Source organism: Callithrix jacchus, chromosome 7 (genome assembly GCF_049354715.1).
Source record: "Callithrix jacchus isolate 240 chromosome 7, calJac240_pri, whole genome shotgun sequence".
NCBI lineage: Eukaryota > Metazoa > Chordata > Mammalia > Primates > Cebidae > Callithrix > Callithrix jacchus.
The window spans coordinates 101287521-101310194 of NC_133508.1; the positions used below are offsets into that span (position 1 = coordinate 101287521).

General features: G+C 39.6%; 1 protein-coding gene across 5 annotated transcripts in view; it reads left to right on the forward strand.

Moving 5' to 3' along the window:
* Nucleotides 1–22674, forward strand: part of ROR1 (receptor tyrosine kinase like orphan receptor 1) — a 400362-nt gene that overhangs the window by 358649 nt on the left and 19039 nt on the right. For all 5 annotated transcript variants that reach the window (XM_017974813.5, XM_078332125.1, XM_035251729.3 and 2 more), the window contains 3 exons: nucleotides 26–343; nucleotides 2348–2593; nucleotides 18907–19118. In XM_017974813.5, coding sequence (XP_017830302.3) covers nucleotides 26–343; nucleotides 2348–2593; nucleotides 18907–19118 — 776 coding nt within the window. The remainder of the gene's footprint in view (nucleotides 1–25; nucleotides 344–2347; nucleotides 2594–18906; nucleotides 19119–22674) is intronic.

Consider the following 22674-nt stretch of genomic DNA (forward strand, 5'->3'; position numbering starts at 1 on the left):
GTTAATAATTGTGTTTGTTTTCCAGCTGCATTCACTATGATTGGCACTTCCAGTCACTTATCTGATAAGTGTTCTCAGTTCGCCATTCCTTCCCTGTGCCACTATGCCTTCCCATACTGTGATGAAACTTCATCCGTCCCCAAGCCCCGTGACTTGTGTCGTGATGAATGTGAAATCCTGGAAAATGTCCTGTGTCAAACAGAGTACATTTTTGCGAGATCAAATCCCATGATTCTGATGAGGCTAAAATTGCCAAACTGTGAAGATCTCCCTCAGCCAGAGAGCCCAGAAGCTGCAAACTGTATCCGGATTGGAATTCCCATGGCAGATCCTATAAATAAAAGTAAGTGGTAGCCCCTGACCTTCTGTGCTGTTCTAAGAATCAGCAACCTCATGTCACAGGGAAAACTGGACCTTGACCTGTAGTGATTTTCATACTATTAATCAAATTATTTTCCACGAGGCTGAGTACTGTGTCTGAGCATTCAATAGTGGATTTGACATAGTTATCTTCAAGAAGCTTCATGAGGATAATAATTTTAAAACATGAGAGCTGGTTTCTCAATAACTTAAAGATAGAATTACCATATGACCTAGCAATTCTACTCCTGAGTACGTAATTAAAACAGCTGAAAACAGATGTTCGAACAAAAACTCATACAAGAAAGTTCATAACAACACTATTGACAATAGCCAAAGGTGGAAATGACCCAAATATTCATCAATAGAGGAGGGTTAAACAAATTGTGGTATATCTACACAGTAAAACATTATTTATCCATAAAAAGGAATGAAATACAGATGCATACTGCAAACCTGGATGAACCTGGAAAACGTTATACTAAGTAAAAGAAGCCAGACACCATTGTTATGAACCATTTATATGAAATTTCCAGAATAGATAAATCCATACAGACAGAAAGGCAGATTAGTGGTTACCAGAGGCCAAGCTAGTGGTAGTGGAGATTGACTGTTTACTAGCTATGAGGTTTCCTTTTAGGGTAACATAAGTGTTCTAGAAACTGTAGTAGTGAAGGTTGTACAATATTGTGAATGCACTAGATGCACTAATGGTACATATTATGGTAAGTGGTAATATGGCATGATACCAAGTGTCAGTGCATTCTCACATTGCTATAAAGAAACACCTGAGACTGGGTAATTTATTAAGAAAAAAGGTTTAATTGGCACATGTATGGTTCTTCAGGCTATACAGGGAGTATAGTGGCTTCTGCTTCCGAGGAGACCTCAGGAAGCGTCTAATCATGGCAGAAGGTGAAGGGAGAGCAAGCTTCTTACATGGCAGGAGCAGGAACAACAGAGAGTGGGTGGGGAGGTACCACACACTTTTAAATGTCCATGAGAATGAGAACTCATTCACTATCCCAAGGACAGGACCAAAGGTGCAAAACCATTCACAAGAAACCTGCTCCCATCATCCAATCACCTCCCACCAGGACCCCCTCGAACATTGAGGATTATAATCCAACGTGAGATTTTGGTGGGGACACAGAGCCAAACCATATTCTACCACTATTTAAAGGTATATATGGGTTTGCCTCCATCCCCTAACCCCTCATCACCACCAAGCGAAAGACTGTTTCAGTGTACACTTCCCTTTCATCTAGAATTAATCTTACTGGCAATTTTTTAGTTTCCTTTTGGTCATTAATGCTGTTTTAAGAGTTAAAACTAATGCTTCTAAAATGCTTAGCCATGGTAAGGGCTCAGTAGTGTCGTTATTACTGTCGTCATCACCCTTCCAAGCTCTAATTCAGTTCAACTCTCCAGATTTTGCAGTGCTTTTAAGCCCCTGTGACCACCTGGAGGGCTACGTAATGGGATCTGGTTCTCAAGGGTGCCCAGCAAAGCGATAGCCCTCACTTTTGTTAGAAACCCAGAATGCACAGCCTCTAAAAAGCATGTTCTGTGAACTACAATACCAACTAGATTCTTTATTACATGATCATGTCTAAGGCTGTCAATCAGAATGGAAGAAAAAGTTGGACTTGAACCTTCCTTGAACCATTCACTAGGAAATTACTTCTGTGCCCCCAGGTCCCACCCCAGTTCTGATTTCTTCTGTGTTCAATGTTAAAAATACTTTTGGAAGACTGATTTTATTCCTGAAGCATAAGCTTTAAATCCTCCCAGAAATGTAACTGCAAGGCAGGCCCTGGGTCCAAGCCCAGCAAAGCAGGGAGACTGCCCTGCAGGGCCTCTGACCAGCAAGGAAGCTGTGGCCACGAAGTTAATTACCTGCCCTCCCCTCCAGAAACAGCTGGCTAGAGGAGAGCTCCAGCATCTCCTGTGTTTCTTTGTAATTGTGCTTTTGTGTGTTTTTCAGATCACAAGTGTTACAACAGCACAGGTGTGGACTACCGGGGGACTGTCAGTGTCACCAAATCAGGGCGCCAGTGCCAGCCGTGGAATTCCCAGTACCCCCACACACACACCTTCACTGCCCTTCGTTTCCCAGAGCTGAATGGAGGCCATTCCTACTGCCGCAACCCAGGGAATCAGAAGGAAGCTCCCTGGTGCTTCACCTTGGATGAAAACTTCAAATTTGATCTGTGTGACATCCCAGCTTGCGGTAAATAGAAGTTATTTTCCCTAATGTATCTAATCACCTTTAAAGATCCCTATCCAACCCATCTTCATTTAGGAGAATCCTGTAAGGGGGGCAAAGGAAATGGATAGTATTTATTTGATCTCAAACTGTTTTTAGGGTAAACTTTGCTGTTTCTACATAAAACACCTCGTAAGTTACCAAAGCACACTCTTAAGAAGTCAACTGCCTTTATACCTGCAGCCTTTGCACTAGTGGATTTAAGAGGGACCCAGCCTTCCAGAGACACAGTTGAGACAGTATATCACATTGATTTTTATAGAAAAAGATGTTACCCAGAATAGTCTGTGTCCAAATGGACCTTTTTAGCCAAAAAAAAAAAAAGAAGAAATATTGGAAGCAGAAAGAAAAATTGTTTCTGTATGCCTTAAGAATAACCACAAGGCAGAATGCATCTACAACCGTTACTTGGTCATCCAGGGTAACCTGTGGGTAAACTGGGTCCTTTGCTACATCTGTTAATACTGCAGAAGTGTATAGGTGTCTAGAAAGAAAATGGAATTCCTGAGTCAGTTTGTTCCTTTTTCTAGAAAATGTTTAGAGAAAATTATGAAAATGAGCCAAGCATGGTGGCTCATGCCTGTAATCCCAACACTTTGGGAGGCCAAGGCAGGATGATCACTTGAGCCCAGGGGTTCAAGACCAGCCCAGGCAACATAGCAAGACTCCATCTCTACCAAAAAAAAAAAGAAAGAAAGAAAAAGAAAATGTTGATGAAGCCTGGAGTTTGGAACTATTTTGGCACTGATTCATCTTCCTGATCCTAGTTCTCAGAGATAGCATAGATAATGCCGAGTTTCCCAGACATAGTGGGAGAGTCAGGATGTCACTGCTGGGAAAGTCACAGCAAAAGCAACAGGGTAGTAGGGTGGGCAAATAAGAGCAATGGTCAGTGAGCTCAGTGTTTAACTAGATGATTATTCAAGCCATTTATTCAGAATATGTGTTGAGTACCTACTGTGTGCCAAGTGCTTACTCATCTGGGCATGGGGAGATGCGAGGGACCCTAAGGAGGGAGTAGGCATAGCATATCCACAGAGAAGCAAGGAGCCACTGAGGCGGAACAAGCAAGAGGGAGAGAAGGCTGGGTGGGGAAAGTAACAGGACCCAGTCATGTAAGGCTCTGTAGGCTATTGTAGGACCTAAGCTTTGACCCTGAAAGCATGAGAGTATTTTGAGCAGAAGGGGGACATAACCTGACTTATGTGTTTGAAGGCTCCCCTGGGCTGCTGGGTTGAGACTAGCCTGTGTGAAGGATGCAAGAGCAAAAGCAGGAGATCAGTTGGGAAGCTACTGCAGGAACACAGGGGAGAGAAAAAGTGGGCCTTGACAGGAGGAGGCGTGGAGACAGAGGATATGGGGGCAGGTTTTGGGAAAACGTTGAAATTGGAGACAAGAGGAGTCACTGATGGATCCGATGTGGCATATAAAAGATGGAAGGAATCAAGAATGACTCCAGAGCTTCTCCATGGAATTGCCTTTTGCTGAGATGGAGACAGTTACAGGAGGAGTAAGGTTAGTGGGAGCTGGAGTCAGTTTTTCTTCATGCTGAGTTTGAGATGCCTTTAGAAATCCAAAAAGAGACACTGAGGAGGTAAAGACTGAAGTTCAAGTCTGGGTTTGGGGTAAGATGGATATGAAGGAAATGTCAGGATACAGACGGCATGTAAGACCATGAGACCTGAAGGAAAGAGGGGCTTATCTACTTAACAAGAGAGAAGGAAATATCAGTGCAAAACAACTAAAGCTGGCTTTAGACTCTGGTCAAGGGCAGTAGCCTCAGTTCCTAATGTAATATTGATGTGAGTGGCTAATATGTGCCAGATCCTATGCGAGACACCTTGCCTCTGTCACCTCATTCAATCTTCATATCCAGCTTCTATCATCCCCATTTTAGGGATAGGAAAACTGATACTCGGTAACAAGCGGTTTTCTGACACTCAGCTATCAGTGACTGAATCAAGGTTTTACCTCACATCAGCCTGATTCCCAAATCTGTTGGCTCTTTTCACTAAGCATACTCTCTTTAGAGAAAACAAAATGTATCTGCTTAATGGCAACAATAACAGGTAAACAATATATAGTTTGTAGTAAAAGCAGTTTATTGTAATTGGTAAAGACATGGGTTCTCACGTTTAAGTACCTGGGTTTGAATCCTGGGTCTTCAATGAAGCAGCTGTGTGCTCTTAGCCCCTCCTAATCTCATTTTACTTATCAGTAAAATGAGACAATAACGATACACACTTAGGATTTATTGTGAGAATAAATTCATTGCTAACTGAAAAACCCTGTGATGTCTGAACATAGTAAATGTTCAGTACATATTATATATTATTATATAGCCGATATACAAAGATAAATCTATTCAAATTGTCACACAGTCATCATATATAAAAAAAATGCTTGCTCTCAGCTCAGCAAATACTGCTTGAGAGCCCACTATGGAGTGCGGAAGTTATAAGAGGAGTAAAATGTGATTCATGCTTTTGAGGTATGTCAGTTACAAGGCAGTATGTATGATACAATAGAAATTAGCACAAATGTTATGGAACAAGAAGAGGAAGGGCTAAAAAACTGCTAAGGAAATCTGTAAGTATTTAAAATATTAAAAAGAGCCCTAATGATGAAAATTTGAGAAACTCGTATTCTATAACTTTGTTCCTACCTGTTACTTGTTGTTACAGTGTCTTTACTTGCACAATGGTTTTTCAGATAGTTGAACGCACTAAATTTAAGAAAGATCACCACACCCTCTTTGTGTTGCTGGGCTTTAATATACCGCCTTTGTGTCGCTGGACTTTAAAATGCCTCCATATGTATTACAGAGTAGCCTCTTTCAGAGCCATTGTTGATCATTTCAAGGAAAATTATTCTGTATTTGTAAATGGTTTACACTTCATTTATGACATTTTTCCATGTTATATTTATCAGTAATAAGAACATAGACATAGATTTACTTAGCTGCCACATTCCTCCTCCTAAACCAGGTAAGATACGAGAGTCTACAAGAGAGTCCAGGATAGAAGCAGTACTTACTAAGCACTTTCCATGCACCAGGCACAGTGCTAGGGTTTTCATGCTTTCTTTATCCTCATTCTCATAGTATGACAGGTATTATTCCCCCTATTTTTGTTGATAGAGAAGCTGAGGCTCAGAAAGCCCCATGGTCCCCCAGCTAGTAAAATGGCAGTTCTGTCTGACTCCAAGCTCACCTTGTTACTCTGCTGTGCTACCTCAGGTTATCGGTTGATATACAAAGGAAACCAAATGAATTGGTTTGTTTTGTTTCTTTGTTCTTTGAGATGGGATCCTGCTATGTTGCCCAGGCTGGCTCCTAACTCCTGGGCCCAATCAATCTTTCTGCCTCAGCTTCCTGTGTAGCTGGGACTACAGGCATGCACCACCATGCCCAGTTTTAAATGAATTGTTTAAGAAAGAAATGGGTCAGGCTCGGTGGCTCATGCCTGTAATCTCCCAGCACTTCAGGAAGCTGAGGCAGGCAGATCACTGGAGGACAGGAGTTTGAAACCAGCCTGGCCAACATGGTGAAACCCCATCTCTACTAAAAATACAAAAATTAGCCAGGCACAGTGGCATGAGCCTATAATCCAAGCTATGAGGGAGGCCCAGGCATGAGAATCACTTGAACTTGGGAGGCAGAGGTTGCCTTGAATGGAGATTGCACCACTGCACTCCAGCCTGGGCAATAGAGTGAGACTCAGTCTCAAGAAAAAAGAAAGGAAAGAAGGGAGGGAGGGGAGAATTATTCACTCCACTAGAAAACAAAGGAACAAAGGAGGGAAGAAAGGAAGGAAGGCAGGAAGGAAGAAGGGAGGGAGGGAAGGAGGGAGAGAGGAAGGAGGGAGGGAAGAAAGGTGGGAGGGAGGGAGGGAAGGAAGGGAGGGAGGGAGGGAAGGAAGGAAGGCATTATTCACTCCACCCTAGGTAAACACTATTGTTCTTTGGGTAACTTCTGACCCTTAATTTCCAGCTAATGCCCATCAGAAGTAGGGAAGTGTTTTGCCCAGAAGCTGGAAGATATATTGATACTCTGATTCAAGGACTCAAGCCCTATTGTGATTAGTTTAGGCAAAGACTACAAATTATACTTAAAAAGCACTCATTTTCATTTCAATGGCCTTCCTGAAGCATCCAGATCAAACACATGCTCTGAGGGATGAAAGAAACCTTGGAAAGGTCTTTCAGACTGAGTAGAAAGAGGGAGATCACTTACATTTATAGGATACCTATTATGTGCCTGCAAGGCACTTGGTGCTTTACATATTCATATTACCCATAACCATGCTATGGGTGAGGTGTGATTAACATATTTCACTGAGGTTCAAAGGGGCTACAGAACTTGTCTAAAATACACAGCCATCCATGTCTAGAGCTCTGACAAAACTCAAAGCTCATACTCTTTTACCAGACACTCTGCTATCTCTCATTTAAAGGTTTTTTTCTGAAATAAATACAAGGACGATGATAGGTTCAACCTCTGGATTCCACTATGCTGATTTCATTATAGGATATGACATCAAAAACCTTCCCCTGATGATGAAGAAACTATCATAGTGTTACTCATTGTGTTACTATCATAGTATTAATCAGTATAGCTATGTTGAAAACCCTTAGAATATTTCTTTCCTGAATATTCTGCAGAGGACACAGAATTAAAATTCTGAGGACTGGTAAATTCTAGTCACATGAGAGATGAATTTAGATGAAAGTTAAATGTAGAGATGATAAGGCAGTTTCACCACTTAGAATTTTTTTCTAAAAAAAGAACATTTTCATTTTATTTTGAAACAAAGCAATTCCTCTTGAATTCTTCAAGCCAAGCCACAAATACATCCATTAAAGGAACAGGGAAGCCTTTATGTATGATCAGTAAGCTTCTGGAAGGCCAGTAGCTCCCAGATGGGATTCCTGAGAAGAGAACAACAGGTCAGTATCAGTTGTGCTCAGGGGCGTGCATGGCTTCTCCCAGGCACCCTCAGCAGCCCACCTCTAACAAAGTGATCGTCATGGAATTCTACTTTTATAACTCCTTTGGAGCATTTGATTTCTTTTTCTCATTTTATCCTCACAAAACCATGAAAGATCAAGTAGGAATATCCAGCCCTGTTTTTACCATATGAGAAAATCAAGGCCCAGAGAAGTGAGAAGACTTACCTAAGATCACAAATGAATTCATGGAAACCAGGTCTCCTATCTTTGGGGCCAGTGCTCTTTGTTCTACACCAGTGATTCTAAACCAGGGGCAATTTTGTCTTCCAGGGAATATTTGGAAATTTCTGGAGAGATTTTAGTTATCACAAAATCTCTGGGGCTAGGGGATGCTTCCCACATCTGTTGGGTAGAGGTCAAGAACGTTGCTAAACACCCTACAATGCTCAGAACAGCCCACACAATGAATCGGCCAGCCCAAAACGTCGAGTGTTGGGGTTGAGGAACACTATTCTACACTGTACAATTGTAAACTATAGAATAACTATAATATACAATAGTAATTACTATTTATTGTATGCCTACAATGAGCTGAAACTGTGCTGATACTTTTAGGCATTATCTCATGTTTAAATAGTTCTATCCCTTAGGAGTAGGGTTTTATTATACCCAAGAAAGAAAGCTGAGACTTGGAGAGGTTAAGTAACATGTGTCTGAGGTCACATGGTTAATAAGAAGTAGACCCAGGACTCACATCTGTAGCCAGCCTTTTAAACTGTGGTTTATGCATGTATGTTGTTGTGTATGTGTTTGTGTGTGTGGAAATGGATAAAACTTGAGAATAACTTCATTTTACAGTGATTTGTAAGCTAGTGGGGCAGATTTGAATGAGGCTTTTTCTCTTCCATCCCGAATGAGACAGAGTCTCATAGGAAAATTCCTGCATTCTTTAGCTAAGTCAAAGTTAAGGAGATTTCAGAATCTCCATGGGGTTTCTCATTTTCCTACTGATAACTTTTGTTTTAGTTTCAACTAAGTAAAGCTAAAAGAAGCATAGGCCTAATTAAATAGAAAATGTGAACGTTTGTTGTCCTTTCTATAATAAAGGCACTTGAGAACAGTCTGCTGAAGATTATTTTATCTGTGAACTTTCACTCCAGAGCAGAATGTAAAATTAAGTACAACCAAATATGGCTGTTGTAAATTCTGGGAATCGGCTTGGCTAGGATTGTATGCGTATGCCCAGACAGAGCTTAGAGAAAGTGAAAAAAAAAAAGACAAAAGATAGTTTGGGCAAGATCTGGCTTCTCATCCTTCATGTCTTTTCTTTCATGTCCCAGGCATCTAACAATTAGAATTACTAATTATTCATTCACTCACAGAAACCAAAATATGTTGAGCTTCTACTGTTTCTCAGACCCTGTGAACAAGCTAAATTGTGTAGCCTACAATCCAATGAAGGAATCAAATGGAAAGAAAAATGAATCACAGTAAATATTATCATATCATTCCCAATTTTATGTCTGCTCTTATGTGCGTGTCATTTTAATAATGACTGCTGCTTGTTGAATACTGTGCTAAGATATTTGTGCCAGCATCTAGGACTTAGATGGTGCTCAATAAAATGTGTTGAATTAATTGGTTTAATTGTCACAGTCGACACAAGATAAAGGTATCATCTCCATTTTCCTAAAGGAAAAACAAGTAGTGTTAAGATTCAAACCAGTTCCAAAGAACTTCAGATCTACTCCTCCATCTACCATACCATAACTGCTTAAACAATAGAGTCTAGATTATTCAGAAGAACAAACATTCCTTTATTATTTTCCCTCTCCTTTTGATCATTATGATCTCTCTGGGTCTTTGGGGTACTGCCCATTGATTTTCTTATTTGCAACTTGAGGGACATAGGAATGGAGCCCCAAAGACATCTACTCTGAGAGACCCTACTGTGCTCCTCTGAGACACAGCCCTGATATAGACTAGCTTGCCAGCAGCTCCACCCAGATCTCACATCTCCTTCTATCTCCTCTCTTTCTGGAAGCCCCACGTCTCCTCCAGTCCTCAAAGTTAGCCATCTTCTCTGCCTGCAAAGCTTCGTTCACTGTGCTTTCACCTTTTGTTATGGCCACCTTCCAAGTCAAATATCTTGGGTTGGGTGTAAACGAAATTGAAAAATAAGTATTTTGCCTGAGTTCTTTCTAACTGGCACCTAGGCACACTGCCTCGGTTCACCATTTCACTGTAACCCTTTATCATTGCTTTTCAGTGCAGTTCTGGGGGCGCAGCTGTGGAAACTGTTAATACCTCTGAGAGCTCCTTTCACGACAATCTATCCATTTTACTTTGGCTGTATTTTGTTAATACCACAAGACTGAGGTTCTCTCTCTCTCTCTCTCTCTCTCTCATTTAGCTCCTCTATTTGTTTCTTTCTTGATTTGCATGGGGAGGCAGAATCCCGATTGTATTGGTTTTATATGTAAACTTTATTTTATATCAAGGCCCTTTATTTTACCCTTGATCAAGTCCTGAGGCCATATTTCTTCCCCTGGCCATGCCAGCATGTCTGTTTCTCCTCTAAGTAAAGGCTTCTCCCTCTACCAAATAGAACTTCCAAGCAGCAGAATTGCTTTTACTCCTAAACCAGCTTCACCGAGAGTACCCAAGATAAGAAAAGTGGTGAACCATTTGGCTCCATTTGGAGTTTTCATACCTGGCCTATTGCTTTTTTATTTCCTTTTAAGTCATTGGCTTGCAACACTTTGCCAAAGGGCACATTGCCCAGTTTTGTGCCTGAATAGCCTTAACTTGTCCCATAACCTTACAAATACCCACCCTGGGCTCTGCTTTGTCACAAACCATATTCTGCTATGTGGTGGTTTACAATTTGGGGCAAGGCAGATGTTTTCCAGATTGTGAACACTGCCATTTTTAACTCACTCTGTCAGCAGCCTTCTCCCATATTTCATAGAAGACCTGTTGTGAGGCAATTTGTCTTTCAGCCATTTCTTCAAAATAAAAATTAAATGTTACAGTGAATTGGATGGTGGAGAGGGGTAAAGGAGAAAGAAATACAGCGCTATTTTATATAGTTTGAAGCTTTCGAGAAGAATTATTTTTATACTACAGAGATTTTCAAGATGTGCTTTCATTTCCAGTCTCTATATATTTTCAACAAAGTAAACAACAATAGTGGCCCAATACTTATAGCTAAGTCATATTCCATAAAAATTTTTAACCACAAAATAATTTTCTCTCAAAGGTTTGTTTTTTTATTGTTCCTAGTATATATTGAGTCATTTACCCAGTGTGTAAGCTGCTCTACCAATAAGCTTTTGAAAGCTCTGAACTCTTTGGGCTCACCACCATGCCAGTAAGAAGTACTTGTTGGTATCTTAACACTTTGGTGACAGAAATTTGATGTAACACCACAATGATTGTTGCCACTGGCTTTTGTAACAAAGTGTTTTTCGGTTAAGCTTCTGAAAGGAAACACATGGCACAAGCCAATATTCTAGGGAGAATTTTATAATGTGGTTATTTAGGAAGGTATTGGCAGAACCAGGGGAAACCAATGAGGAAAGGTGGGAGGCCTGGCACTAACACGGGTGGGAGGTATTACCATCCCAGATCAGTTACCTTACCTTGTGAATATAACTGAGGCTGGAGAGAGGGCTGTCCAGCACATGCTGTGGCCTTTGGTAGAAGGATACAGTCAACCCTCAGCAACCTAGCAAGGAGGAAGCCAGAGGAACAAGGATTTCAACCATACTCTTCCCCTGCCTTTCATCTCCTGCCAATGACTCCCATAGGCTCAACCTAACTGGAAGCCACAGGTCAAGGGTATCCATTGATACTATCAGTAGAGGTCAACCTCAGCAAGGAGCTGGTCAGAAAGGACTGAGACTGGATCTGGTAGGCTGAGGACACTCAGGGGAAATGTCATCACTGACTTAAAATCACTTCATAAGAGTCAAAAGTTCAGTAAGAGCCAGGTGCAGTGGCTCACACCTGTAATCAAAGCACTTTTGGAGACCTAGGGGGGCAGATCATTTGAGGTCAGGAGTTTGAAATCAGCCTGACCAACATGGTGAAACCCCATCTTTACTAAAAATACAAAAAAAAAATTACTGATGGCAGGCACCTGTAATCCCAGCTACTCAGGAGACTGAGGCAGGAAAATTGCTTGAACCTGGGAGGTGGAGGTTGCAGACAGCCGGGATCATGCCACTGCACTCCAGCCTGGGCAACAGAGCAAGACTCCATCTCAAAAAAAAAAAAAAAAAGTTTAGTAAGGACCTAAATAACCTTGGGAGCAACCATAAAAATCATCCAGCCTCTTTTGAACATTGCCAGACATCTCCAGAGTGACATCCTTCCACTCCAAAGTGATTATGGAATGATTCCCACTGCTCCAAAGTTCTACCTTTGTAAGTTAGAAACCAAAACTTGTATACAAAATCTGATGTTTTAAAAATGTTGACCACTGACTCAAATTTTTTTAAAAACCTGATAAAGAGCAAGTCTATGGACTAGATCCAAATTTTAACTTCTGGATAATTTCTTCTTCATATTTAAAGACATATATCACATCCTTCATTAGATTTTCTCTTTGGCCTAAAGATCACATGGATCCTCCTGCATTTCCTTCCCCATCCTTCTTCTCTAGGTGTTTCCTGCTCCCTCAGAACCCTTCTTAAAAATGTGGCTCTTAGAAGACACGTTTCAGTGCTTTTTACCCAGAGCAGGTAGAAGAGCACCATGATGTTCTTGATCATTACCCAGTGTTGCCAGTGAAGACTGTTAAGTTGCTTAAGTGCCATATATGAATTTGTTTGAGCAATTGCATCATGCTGTTGCTGGCTTCATCATCAGTAAAACTTATTCGTAACCTTTTGTTTGTTTTGCGGACTTGGTTACATCCACATTTATTTAGTAGATTTGTCTAATCGTGGATTTTATAAACAAGGTCTTTAACCTAAAAGCAACTTATAATATTTATTTTTAAAATTTCAACTACTGGTTTGGATTCATTGTATTAGGCTGTTGTATATGATCTTCTAATATTGTATTCCATAATTAAACAATTAGGTATCCTTCCTAGATTCTGGCCATTTCAAGTTTGATAAACATATCATCAGTGATAATGTTGAGCAGGCAGGATCCCTCAAGCATAGCCCTCTACAATTTGATGTTGACTGACTGATTAACACTATTAAATAAAGGCATATGATGAATTACAAATCCATCTGATGATATTATTATTCAACCCTTCATCTTGTCCATAAGAATGTCGTGAGTCACTCAAGTCATTTGATCAAATGTTTTGCTAAAGTTTAAATGTGCTTAATCTACCACTAATAATCCCATCAAATGAAAGGGATTTAATTTTATACAACCTATTGAATTTTGTCATTTAAAGACTGGCTCAATTAAAAAGTGGGCAAAGGACTTGAATAGACATTCCTTCAAAGAAGATACACAAAAGGCCAATAAACATATGAAAAGATGTTCAATATCACTACTAATAAGAGAAATGCGAATCAAAGCCCCAGTGAGATACCACCTCACACCCATTAGAATGCCATTATTTAAAAAAAAATAGCAAGTGTGAAGAAATTGGAACCGTTTTGATCTGTTCGTAGGAATGTAAAATGGTGCACCTGCTATGGAAAACAGTATAGACGTCCCCCAAAAAATTAAAAACAGAATTACCATCTGATCAAGTAATCCCACTTCTGAGAATTTAATCCAAAAAAATTGAAGTTGGGGTCTCAAAATATTTGCATACCTATGTTCACTGCAGCATTATTCATGATAGCCACAAGGTGGAAGCAACCCAATGTCCATCAATGGATGAATGGATAAAGAAAACATGAAATGTGCATACAATGGAATAGTATTCAGTCTTAAAAAGAAGGAAATCCTGTCACATGTTACAACACTGTGAACCTAGAGGACATTAGGCTTAGTCAAATACACCAGTCACAGCAAGATTGATACTGCATGACCCACTTATATGCAGTACCTAAATAGTCAAAATCATAGAAACAGAAAGTACCATGGTAGTTGTCAGGGCTGGGGAAGCGGAGAAGGAGGGAGTTATTCAATGGGTATAGAGTTTTATTTTGCAGCATAAAAAAGTTCTAGAGATTGGTTGCACAAGAATATACTTAACATTACTGAAGTGTAAAATTGAAAATGGTTAAGATGGTGAATTTTATGGTTTTTTAAATAATTAAACATTTTTTAGTTATTAAAAAAGATTAGCCCAATTCTTTTATAGAGGAGGAAACTGAGGCCTTGAGAGTTTATAGAACTTGCAGTGAAATTGTGTGGATTCTAGTTACTAAGATTTTTCCCAAATGCTCACAAATGAGTTACTGCCCCGAACTCATTGTACTTAAAACCTTTTCTGCAGAGAAAAATTTCAATCAATATTTATGGCCTATTTGGCTTTTTTTTTTTTTTAAGAATTCATTTGAGAATACGTAAGGCAATAGATTATCTACTTAGTATTTCCATCATCAAGTCAAGAGAGTGAATGCCTGGGCCCAGCCTGCCGGCTGAAGGCCTAATTGCTTACCCCTCTCTCTCTGGGCTTTCAGGCATTTGCCTAAATCACTGGTGCAGGACCCTATCTGCTACCAACCTGCTTATTTTATAGTTTTCAAATAATAAATGGTAGTGATTCTTGTTTGTTTTCTGTGGTTTTTAAAGCTTTTTCAGTCAAGATTATAATTTAAACTTGTTTAATTTCCCTTGAATTCTAAAGTTCTGTAAGATTTCTTCCGCCCTTTGCCATATTTAAAACCGGAGCCGTTTCTTGTTTCACTTTATTAAAAGTACCTCTTTAATGAGGAATCATGATTACTTTGCTTTAAGCTTCAGGATAAGAAAGGAGTATTTTCTCCATTATATTTAATTACTAATCAAAGTATTAAATATCATTGTAAAAATAAAACTGGAATGTCAGATGTGAACTGTGATACCAAATTGTTGATTTTTGAAAGGAAATTAATCATGTGATCTGGACTAAGTTGTTGGTTTCAAAAATCCAAAGTATTTAACTTGATGTAACTAATATGTGCATTTAACTTTTAAACAGTTATTCCAAAGTACTAAAAATCTTCAACATTCTAATTTTCAGCCAATTTTCTCTGCAATGCATTGGAGGTGTCCATTACCCTTTGAAATGACTAGTAAGAATAATGTCCATTGTTCCAAAGAGATTTCTTAAAAATAGTATGATCCCCCATTAGATATTAGTCTTCATTGAAAGAGAACTTTGGACTCTTAAGGAGAATGATGAAAAACAATTACATACAATGTTTTAGGGTAATTTTGATCAGTAATATAATTTACTAGAAGCACTGAAGGTAGACAGGCTTGCATTCCAACCCAGATTCTGCTACTTTGTAGCTTTGACAAGTTATTTTTCCTTTCTCAATTTCTCTATGTGTAAATCAAGATAACACCAAAGTGCCTGCCGGGTTAAAATGAGAAATTCAAATGCTAGGACATCAAAAAGGAGCTAGGCAGATATTAGTTTTCTAATTTTTCGTTTGGAAAGCTTCTTGTTCTATAGAATATTTTTATATAAGGTTTTCAGAGCCAGCAGAGACTAAATCCCCTTCTGGCCAAATTCAGAGTCCTGTAGGGAAGGAAGCACTTTGTATGGAAGACTACAATGGGCCTAAATGTGTTTCTGTCACTTCCAACATGATCACATATTGTTCTCCTTGATTATTTCACTTGGCAAAAAGACACTGGGCCCCTTTTGCCTGTTAGCATATCCTTAGTGTAATCAGAAGGAGCCAAGCTTGACTGTTTAAAGGATTTAGCTTCTTGAAGTTTGTTCTCCTGCAGACCTACAGGGGGATTTGTGGCAGACCCCCGTTTACAATCAAAGACTTCCGTGAATAATCTGATAGGGAATGAATACAGAATAGACTCCTTTGTTTGCCAGACAGGTGAGACCCTACTTTCTCTTGTTGCTAAAAATCTGGCCTGGAAAAATGACTAGCGTTACTTTAGTACTAAATTAGCCTCATTGCTTTTGTAATCATTACCTTCAAAATGATTTCACCGAAAATCCAAGAATAACAAGAGAGACTTTACCCCCTTAGGGTACTGAGAAATTTGAAAATGGTTTATAATGTTAATAACAACCATAACATCCAACAACTGTATGGTAATTTTCAATTATCCAAGTTTCCTTCATGAACATTATCTCATTTGATTCTCACGTAAACCAAATAAGATCAGTAGAGCAGGTACTATTATTTCTGCTCTACCACTCTTACTTATTCCATTGAATAAATGAGGAAAGAGAGATCAGAGAGATTGTTTCTTGCTTAAGATTATGTAGCCCAAAACTTCCAGCCTAAAACTTTTATCTGTGAATTCCCCTCTAATCTAAGGGTAAAGGGTAATCCTTGAGTGGTAGGTAACTGGTACTAGAATAGATTTATTGCTTACGGCAATTCTGTGAAGTAGGTATTATTCCCATTTCACAGATGAGTTTGCTCAGAGTGGCCAAGTGCCTACTGAAGGTCACCTATATAATGACAAAGGCATTTATCTTTATTCAGAGTTTTCTGCCTGCATGCCCTGTGGCAGACAGTCTTCTACTCAGGTGAATTCCTGTCTATCCACAGGCATGTAGACACAGTCATTACTGATGCACCTAATACTGACTAGAATGGCCTCCAGTGATGCCTGGATTATATATTTACTGGTAACAGTATATAAAGCAGGGATTTCAAAAGCATCATGTATAGCAAAGCTTCAGTGTTACTCCCTTCCTTTCAGATCAGTCTCATACTTCCTACCTCCATGAAACAAGAGGAACCCTACTCTGAGAAAATAGGGACAAAATTCTCCAATTATTGGCAGTGAAGTGTAGCAGCTAGAATGGTGGGCAAAAAGCAAGATCAACGATGGGATCCCAGCCTTTGACTTACTAGCTCCATGTCCTTGGGCAACTTACTTAACCACTCCATCTTCCAGCATCTTCACCTATAAAAATGAGGATAAGGATGTCATGTACCTTATAGAGTTGGCTGTGACATAAAATGAGTTTATGAAAAACACCTGGTCCATAGTAATAATAGCTAACATGATTTTGCACTAGTAGAAAATATTTGATAAATATTAAAATTGGATTTGGTTTTGTTTTTTGAGACAGGGCCCCACACTCTGTCGCCCAGGCTGGAGTGCAGTGGCACAGTCACAGCTCACTGCAGCCTCAACCTTCTGGGCTCAGATGATCCTTCTGCCTCAGCCTCTCAAGTAGCCAGAACTACAGACATGCACCACCATCCCTGGCTAAGTTTTTAATTTTTTGTGGAGATAGTTTTGCCATGTTGCCCAGGCTGGTCTCAGATTCTCCTAGGCTCAGGTAATCTGCTTGCCTCGGCCTCCCAAAGTGCTGGGATTACAGGCATGAGCCACTGCACCCGGCCTAAAATTGTTACTATTTTTATTCTACTCTGCAACCAGATTTAACCCCTCTCCAGACTCTTCTGAGGGCTCACTCACAGGGCATAGTCCCAACACCAGCTTTTGGTATTCCTTTCAAATAACTAACATGCCATATCTCACCTGCCAAACAGTTTCCAAACAAGGTATGTACAAGTAAAAGCTACATATGGTTTATTCTTATTTACATGTACTAGGGTAACTCATCAATTAAAGAAATTTGGGGGGCCTTTTCATCACTCTCTTTATACTTCCATTTTCGCATTTACAAGGAAATGTCATTATCTTTCTATTTTCCTTACCAGATGATGAGCTCCTTAAGGGCAGAGGACATGTCATACTGAATTTTATATTCCCAGTATGTACAATAGTGCCTGGCATGCAGTAGCTTTTGTTTATTGACTTACAGAATGAGTGGAAGGACAGTTGAATGGATGCGGGGTTAATTCTTTTGTAAAGTAAATAATCAGCTCTGAATTTTGTGTCAATCTGAGTTTTCACACTTTGGGTTTTCTTAAAGATAGCTGATCTTGGTTATCAAGGCATGTCATTCTGTAACCCCTCTAATTACTATCCCATAATTCTGTGTTTGTTTTACTGGTCAAATAATTCATTAATGACAATATATGCCTAAGTATTTGGTTTCAATGGTCAGAATCAAACTGATAAAAAGAAAAGTATGTCTCATGTTCTCCTACACATATTGTATTCTTTTCCAAGCAATGGTAAAGTGGATATAGAAGATTTCAAAATTATACTTCAAAGTGTTAGCACTCATAATTATTGGGTTCATATGAAACCCTTTAAGAATTCTGGGGTTTTCTTTTTTTCTTTTGAGACGGAGTTTCACTCTTGTTACCCAGGCTGGAGTGCAATGGCGTGATCTCGGCTCACCGCAACCTCCGCCTCCTGGGTTCAGGAAATTCTCCTGCCTCACCCTCCTGAGTAGCTGGGATTACAGGCACGTGCCACCATGCCCAGGTAATTTTTTGTATTTTTAGTAGAGACGGGGTTTCACCATGTTGACCAGGATCGTCTCAATCTCTTGACCTCATGATCCACCCGTCTCAGCCTCCCAAAGTGCTGGCATTACAGGCTTGAGCCACCGCGCCCAGCCCCAAGAATTCTGTGTCAGAATAAAGTGTCAGGTTATATTGTGCTGCCATGCTGGAAAGACACCATCCAAAACAGCCACTTCACTTTTGCAGAGGTGAAAAAGGAGGCCCAGAGACATGAATGTTTTGTTCAGGGTCACACAACTGATCAAAGTTCAAATTAACCCAGACTTCAGGCCCCCATATTCTCAGGCCAGTGGCTTTTTGGACACTGGGACCAGGATTCTTTAGTGATGTTGATTCTGGAAGATGCAGGATTGGCCTCAGAAGTCCAAACCAGCCAAGACCGGGGCATGATTTCTGGAACACCATGTTGTAGGGGCTGATCTGGGCTGGCAGCCAATGGAAGGAGAGCCCTGTTGTCCACATTAAGGCTGTTGGATGTATACAGTCCATTCACATGGCGTTTAACTTTTAAGGTGTTAGAGAAATGCAGGTCTGCCACAAAAGAGAGGGAACATCAGAGGGGGACCCACACACATACAAAGTCTTCATAATGCCTCTCTGCAGTTTTTAAACATTTGAACTTTAAACTTTTAAACTTCAATAAATTATGTTGAAGGTTTGATGGAAACAAATGGTAATAAGCAATGGATTCCTTTTTTTCTCACAGTAGATTTGTGTGTACAGAAGAATAGAAGAGGTGGTTCATTTTAAACTATGCAATGTAATATTATACATATTACTTTAAAGAGTATAACTTTTGTTCTTTTTCATTTCTGTGCCCAGATTCAAAAGATTCCAAGGAGAAGAATAAAATGGAAATCCTGTACATACTAGTGCCGAGTGTTGCCATTCCCCTGGCCATTGCTTTACTCTTCTTCTTCATTTGTGTCTGTCGCAATAACCAGAAGTCATCGTCACCACCGGTCCAGAGGCAACCAAAACACGTCAGAGGTCAAAATGTAGAGATGTCAATGCTGAATGCATATAAACCCAAGGTAATGCTAGCAGTACAGAGCTGCATTTGTTCCATGGGCTTCAAGTTAAAGCAACATGTTATAATCCTCCCAAGCTTACAAATCAAATTATATGGAATTAGAGTTTTATAAGTGCTAAGGTTCATTTTAAGCAAATGCAAAGATGAACTACCTACTTCTAACTTTTCCCAAGACGCTTTCATCAGCATGTCTGCTTCAGTGTTGGGCCAGCCGTATCACTGCCTTGACATAGAGTGGCTGGGCTAGAAGTGATCCCTAAGAAATCATCCTGGCCAGCCTGTCAGGACTCAGAATGTGAGCAATTGTTTAAAATTTCAAAGAGGAAATTTCATACTTTTCCATCCAAATTGCAAGAGAGAAGATCCATCATTGTTCACAAACTTCACTGTCAAGAAATTCTTTTTATTGCATAATTTACATATAGTTAAAACCACTGTACTATATACTGAAAAATGATTAAGATAGTACATTTTATTGTGTTTTTTACCGCAATTTTTAAAAATCCTTTTTAGGCCTAACTTTCATGTCTTTTTCTTTGGTTTAAGTGTATTTTGAGAGAAATGTTGCCTTTCTAATAGTCTTTGAATGCTATTTTATGATAACCCACCTTGGCCTTCCTCACTTTGAGCTAAATCAACCCCTTCTCTTGTGCTTTTTGTCTACACCTTTAAACGTTTGAGTTGCTCGAGGTCCTGGCAAGGAACCTAGGGTCACTAGCCCTTACCTTAAATGGAACCCCTGTACTACATCTTGAAACTAAAATACAACAGATTCTTTCAGGAAGGCCAGCACCGCAATCCCAGACCTCTCAGCAAAAAGACTTCATTTAAATAATTTAGGATTCTTGTATCTAAAAGCCTGGATTTTTTTCTAATTATTCCAACTCCAAAAGAACATTCATTCAACAAATATTTATCTTCCCTGTGGATTAGTAAGTGTATTATTCTTTTAACCCTCATAAAGAGGAAATGCATTACTTTTAATAAACTTTGAGAAAAAAAACCAGTTTTCACACTCAAATTAACTAATCCTCTTATCTAATATGTGGAATAGCATAATTGGGCTGACACAGAGCCCTCATTGTGTTTTTTTTGGATTTTTCGTTGTTATTTGTTTTTTTTTGCTTTACTATTTAGATCTTTTTATTTAAAAAGTCTTGAAAAGATTTTTGTTATTATGAAGTTATATTTATTAATAGGATTTAGAATTCCTTATATGCTAAAAATTCAGTTTCTATATTCTATATTCAGCAAAACCACTGTTCTCTTGCTGAGTGTGAATTTTTATCATATAAAGAAACCCCTGCAGATCCTGAAGACCATAGAGTTCGCACAGTAGCCTGGAGGATGGGCAGAGGTGGAGATTCTATTCTTTTGACATCCCAGCTTCCAGCTAACTGATTTACATACATTGCAGCATTTTATATAATATCACATTTAATCCTTACTACTTAGTGTTACTAAAAAAGTAGGGAAAGCAAATGGGGGGAAGTTAATATTGTTGCACATTCCGCTAGTTGATCTGGCAGATACTTTTACCTATCTCGTGGCTTCACACTTCTAGTACAAGAGTGATTGTTCCATGAGACTCTTTCCCTTTCATTTCTGTTGGTAAGTGTTGAGAAGTCTTAGAAACACCAGAACTCTGGATGGGGGAAAGACCCATTCAGTTTGGTTACAGCAGATGGCAATTTGGTGCAGTAGCCACCATCCAGGAAAGGTGTGCTCCTCATTGCCAGGGCAGGAACCATGGAAGAATCATTTCTGTTTTTAGAAATTATCAATTTTGTGGGTTAGTCTTCATCTGCAATATAATTCCATTTTAAGTGGAGGTTTGTTTTGTGTCACATGATATCCAACAGAGATCCCAGAGAGCTTTGTGGCATAAATAGGAAAAAAAAGCGAATATCAATTAATATAAACTGTAAAGAACAATACCAGAAACTTTTCCATCCATTATCACACAGCAATTATATAAGGTAGGTATTATTATTACTATTGTACAACCAGAGTAATTGAGCCACAAACAGACTAAGTAACTTGCCCAAGGTCCAAAAGCTACTTTATTAGACAGAAGCAATAAAATGTGAATGCAGGATTTTTCACATTTTCTAAATAGAACGAACCCTTGCTCTTATAGAATCCATGGTAACTTTTTCACAGAACAGATCATGTAGGGAAGGAGGCAGGAAGGTTAGGCAAGCAACTGAATGTGATCCCATTTGGTCAGATTGTGCTGCAAAGTAACCACAGGCATTCTCCCGGCTTCTGACACGTCTGTCAGGGGCCTGCATGGCAGTCACTGAATGTTGTAGCCCTAGCCCTGTGAGGGACAGATACAATTTGGCTACAGCAATAATAGTTCCCCATCCTTCAGGGTCAAAGAGACAAATGTAAAATATATACTGGCATGAGTTTTCCCAGAGACTGGGGGAAGTAAACAGTGTTTTCATAGTTTCTGGATCATTTCTGAGGTGTGCCTTGCTAAATCTCCCAGTGTCAAGATTTGTCCAATATGAGGCTTAGAGTTGAGGCTTAAACCATTCACAAACACTTCTGAACCAGACTGGAAGTAGAAATGGCTTAAATATTTGAATGGATTGGGGAGGGAAAAGGAAATAACAAAAGCAAATGCTAACTTTTTTTTTGTCTTACCCTTCTAAGGGATTTGGCTCCGATCAAATTTGAGTTATTCGGTTGTTTGTTTTGGTTCTTACTGAGTGCCTTTCCTGGAAAAAGCACAAAGGACTTTGTAGACCTTAAAGAAAATTCCTAAATGTAAACAGAAAATCTCTAAAACTGCTTTGGAAGGTCACTGACACATAAATATTACATGTACCTATAAAATCTAAAAGGAAAGGACACACATAAGAAAGAAAGAAAAAAAGTCCTGAAAACAAACACTCCACCAGAACAAAATCAAAGGAATATTTGGAGGCACAATGAAAAAGGAGTGAAGGATAGAAACCGGTCTGCCCTAGTCGCCTTCTTATTTCCCCTTGGCCAATTCAAAAGTCAGAGACTCCCAGGTTCTTATTTATCCAAATGAATGTGCCCTTCAGGGTTTAAACTCTCTGCTTCCATCTCTCTTCACTTGCTGAGCCGCTAAAATTTTCCTGAGTGTTTGGATTGAGAGTAAGAGGTTCCTGTGGGAGATTAGAAACCGATACCCTTGAGAAAGGACAATAGGGAGCTGCCGACAGACTGGCTGATGAGGCCCGGCTTGGGTCCCCAGAGAGGTAGGACGGTGCAGTTGGAAGTAAAAGCCTTTGATGAGCCATGAGTTTTTTTCTGATCTGTGGGCAAAGGAAACCAGTGGACCAGAGAGGCATCTGAACGCTGAACAGTCAGGAAGATGGAGACAGTCTGGCTCCCCTGCCAAATGCTCTGTGGCTCTAAGAAGCCATCTAGCCTTTTGCAGTTCAATTTTCTCAGCTGTTCATAGGAAGTAGACTGCGTTAAAGTAGAAGATTGTTTATTTTCCTGTTATTTTGTTTAGCCAGAGATTTGAAGCCCTTCAATCCTCTGATGAGTACCGTAGTGATGCCTGAACTAAG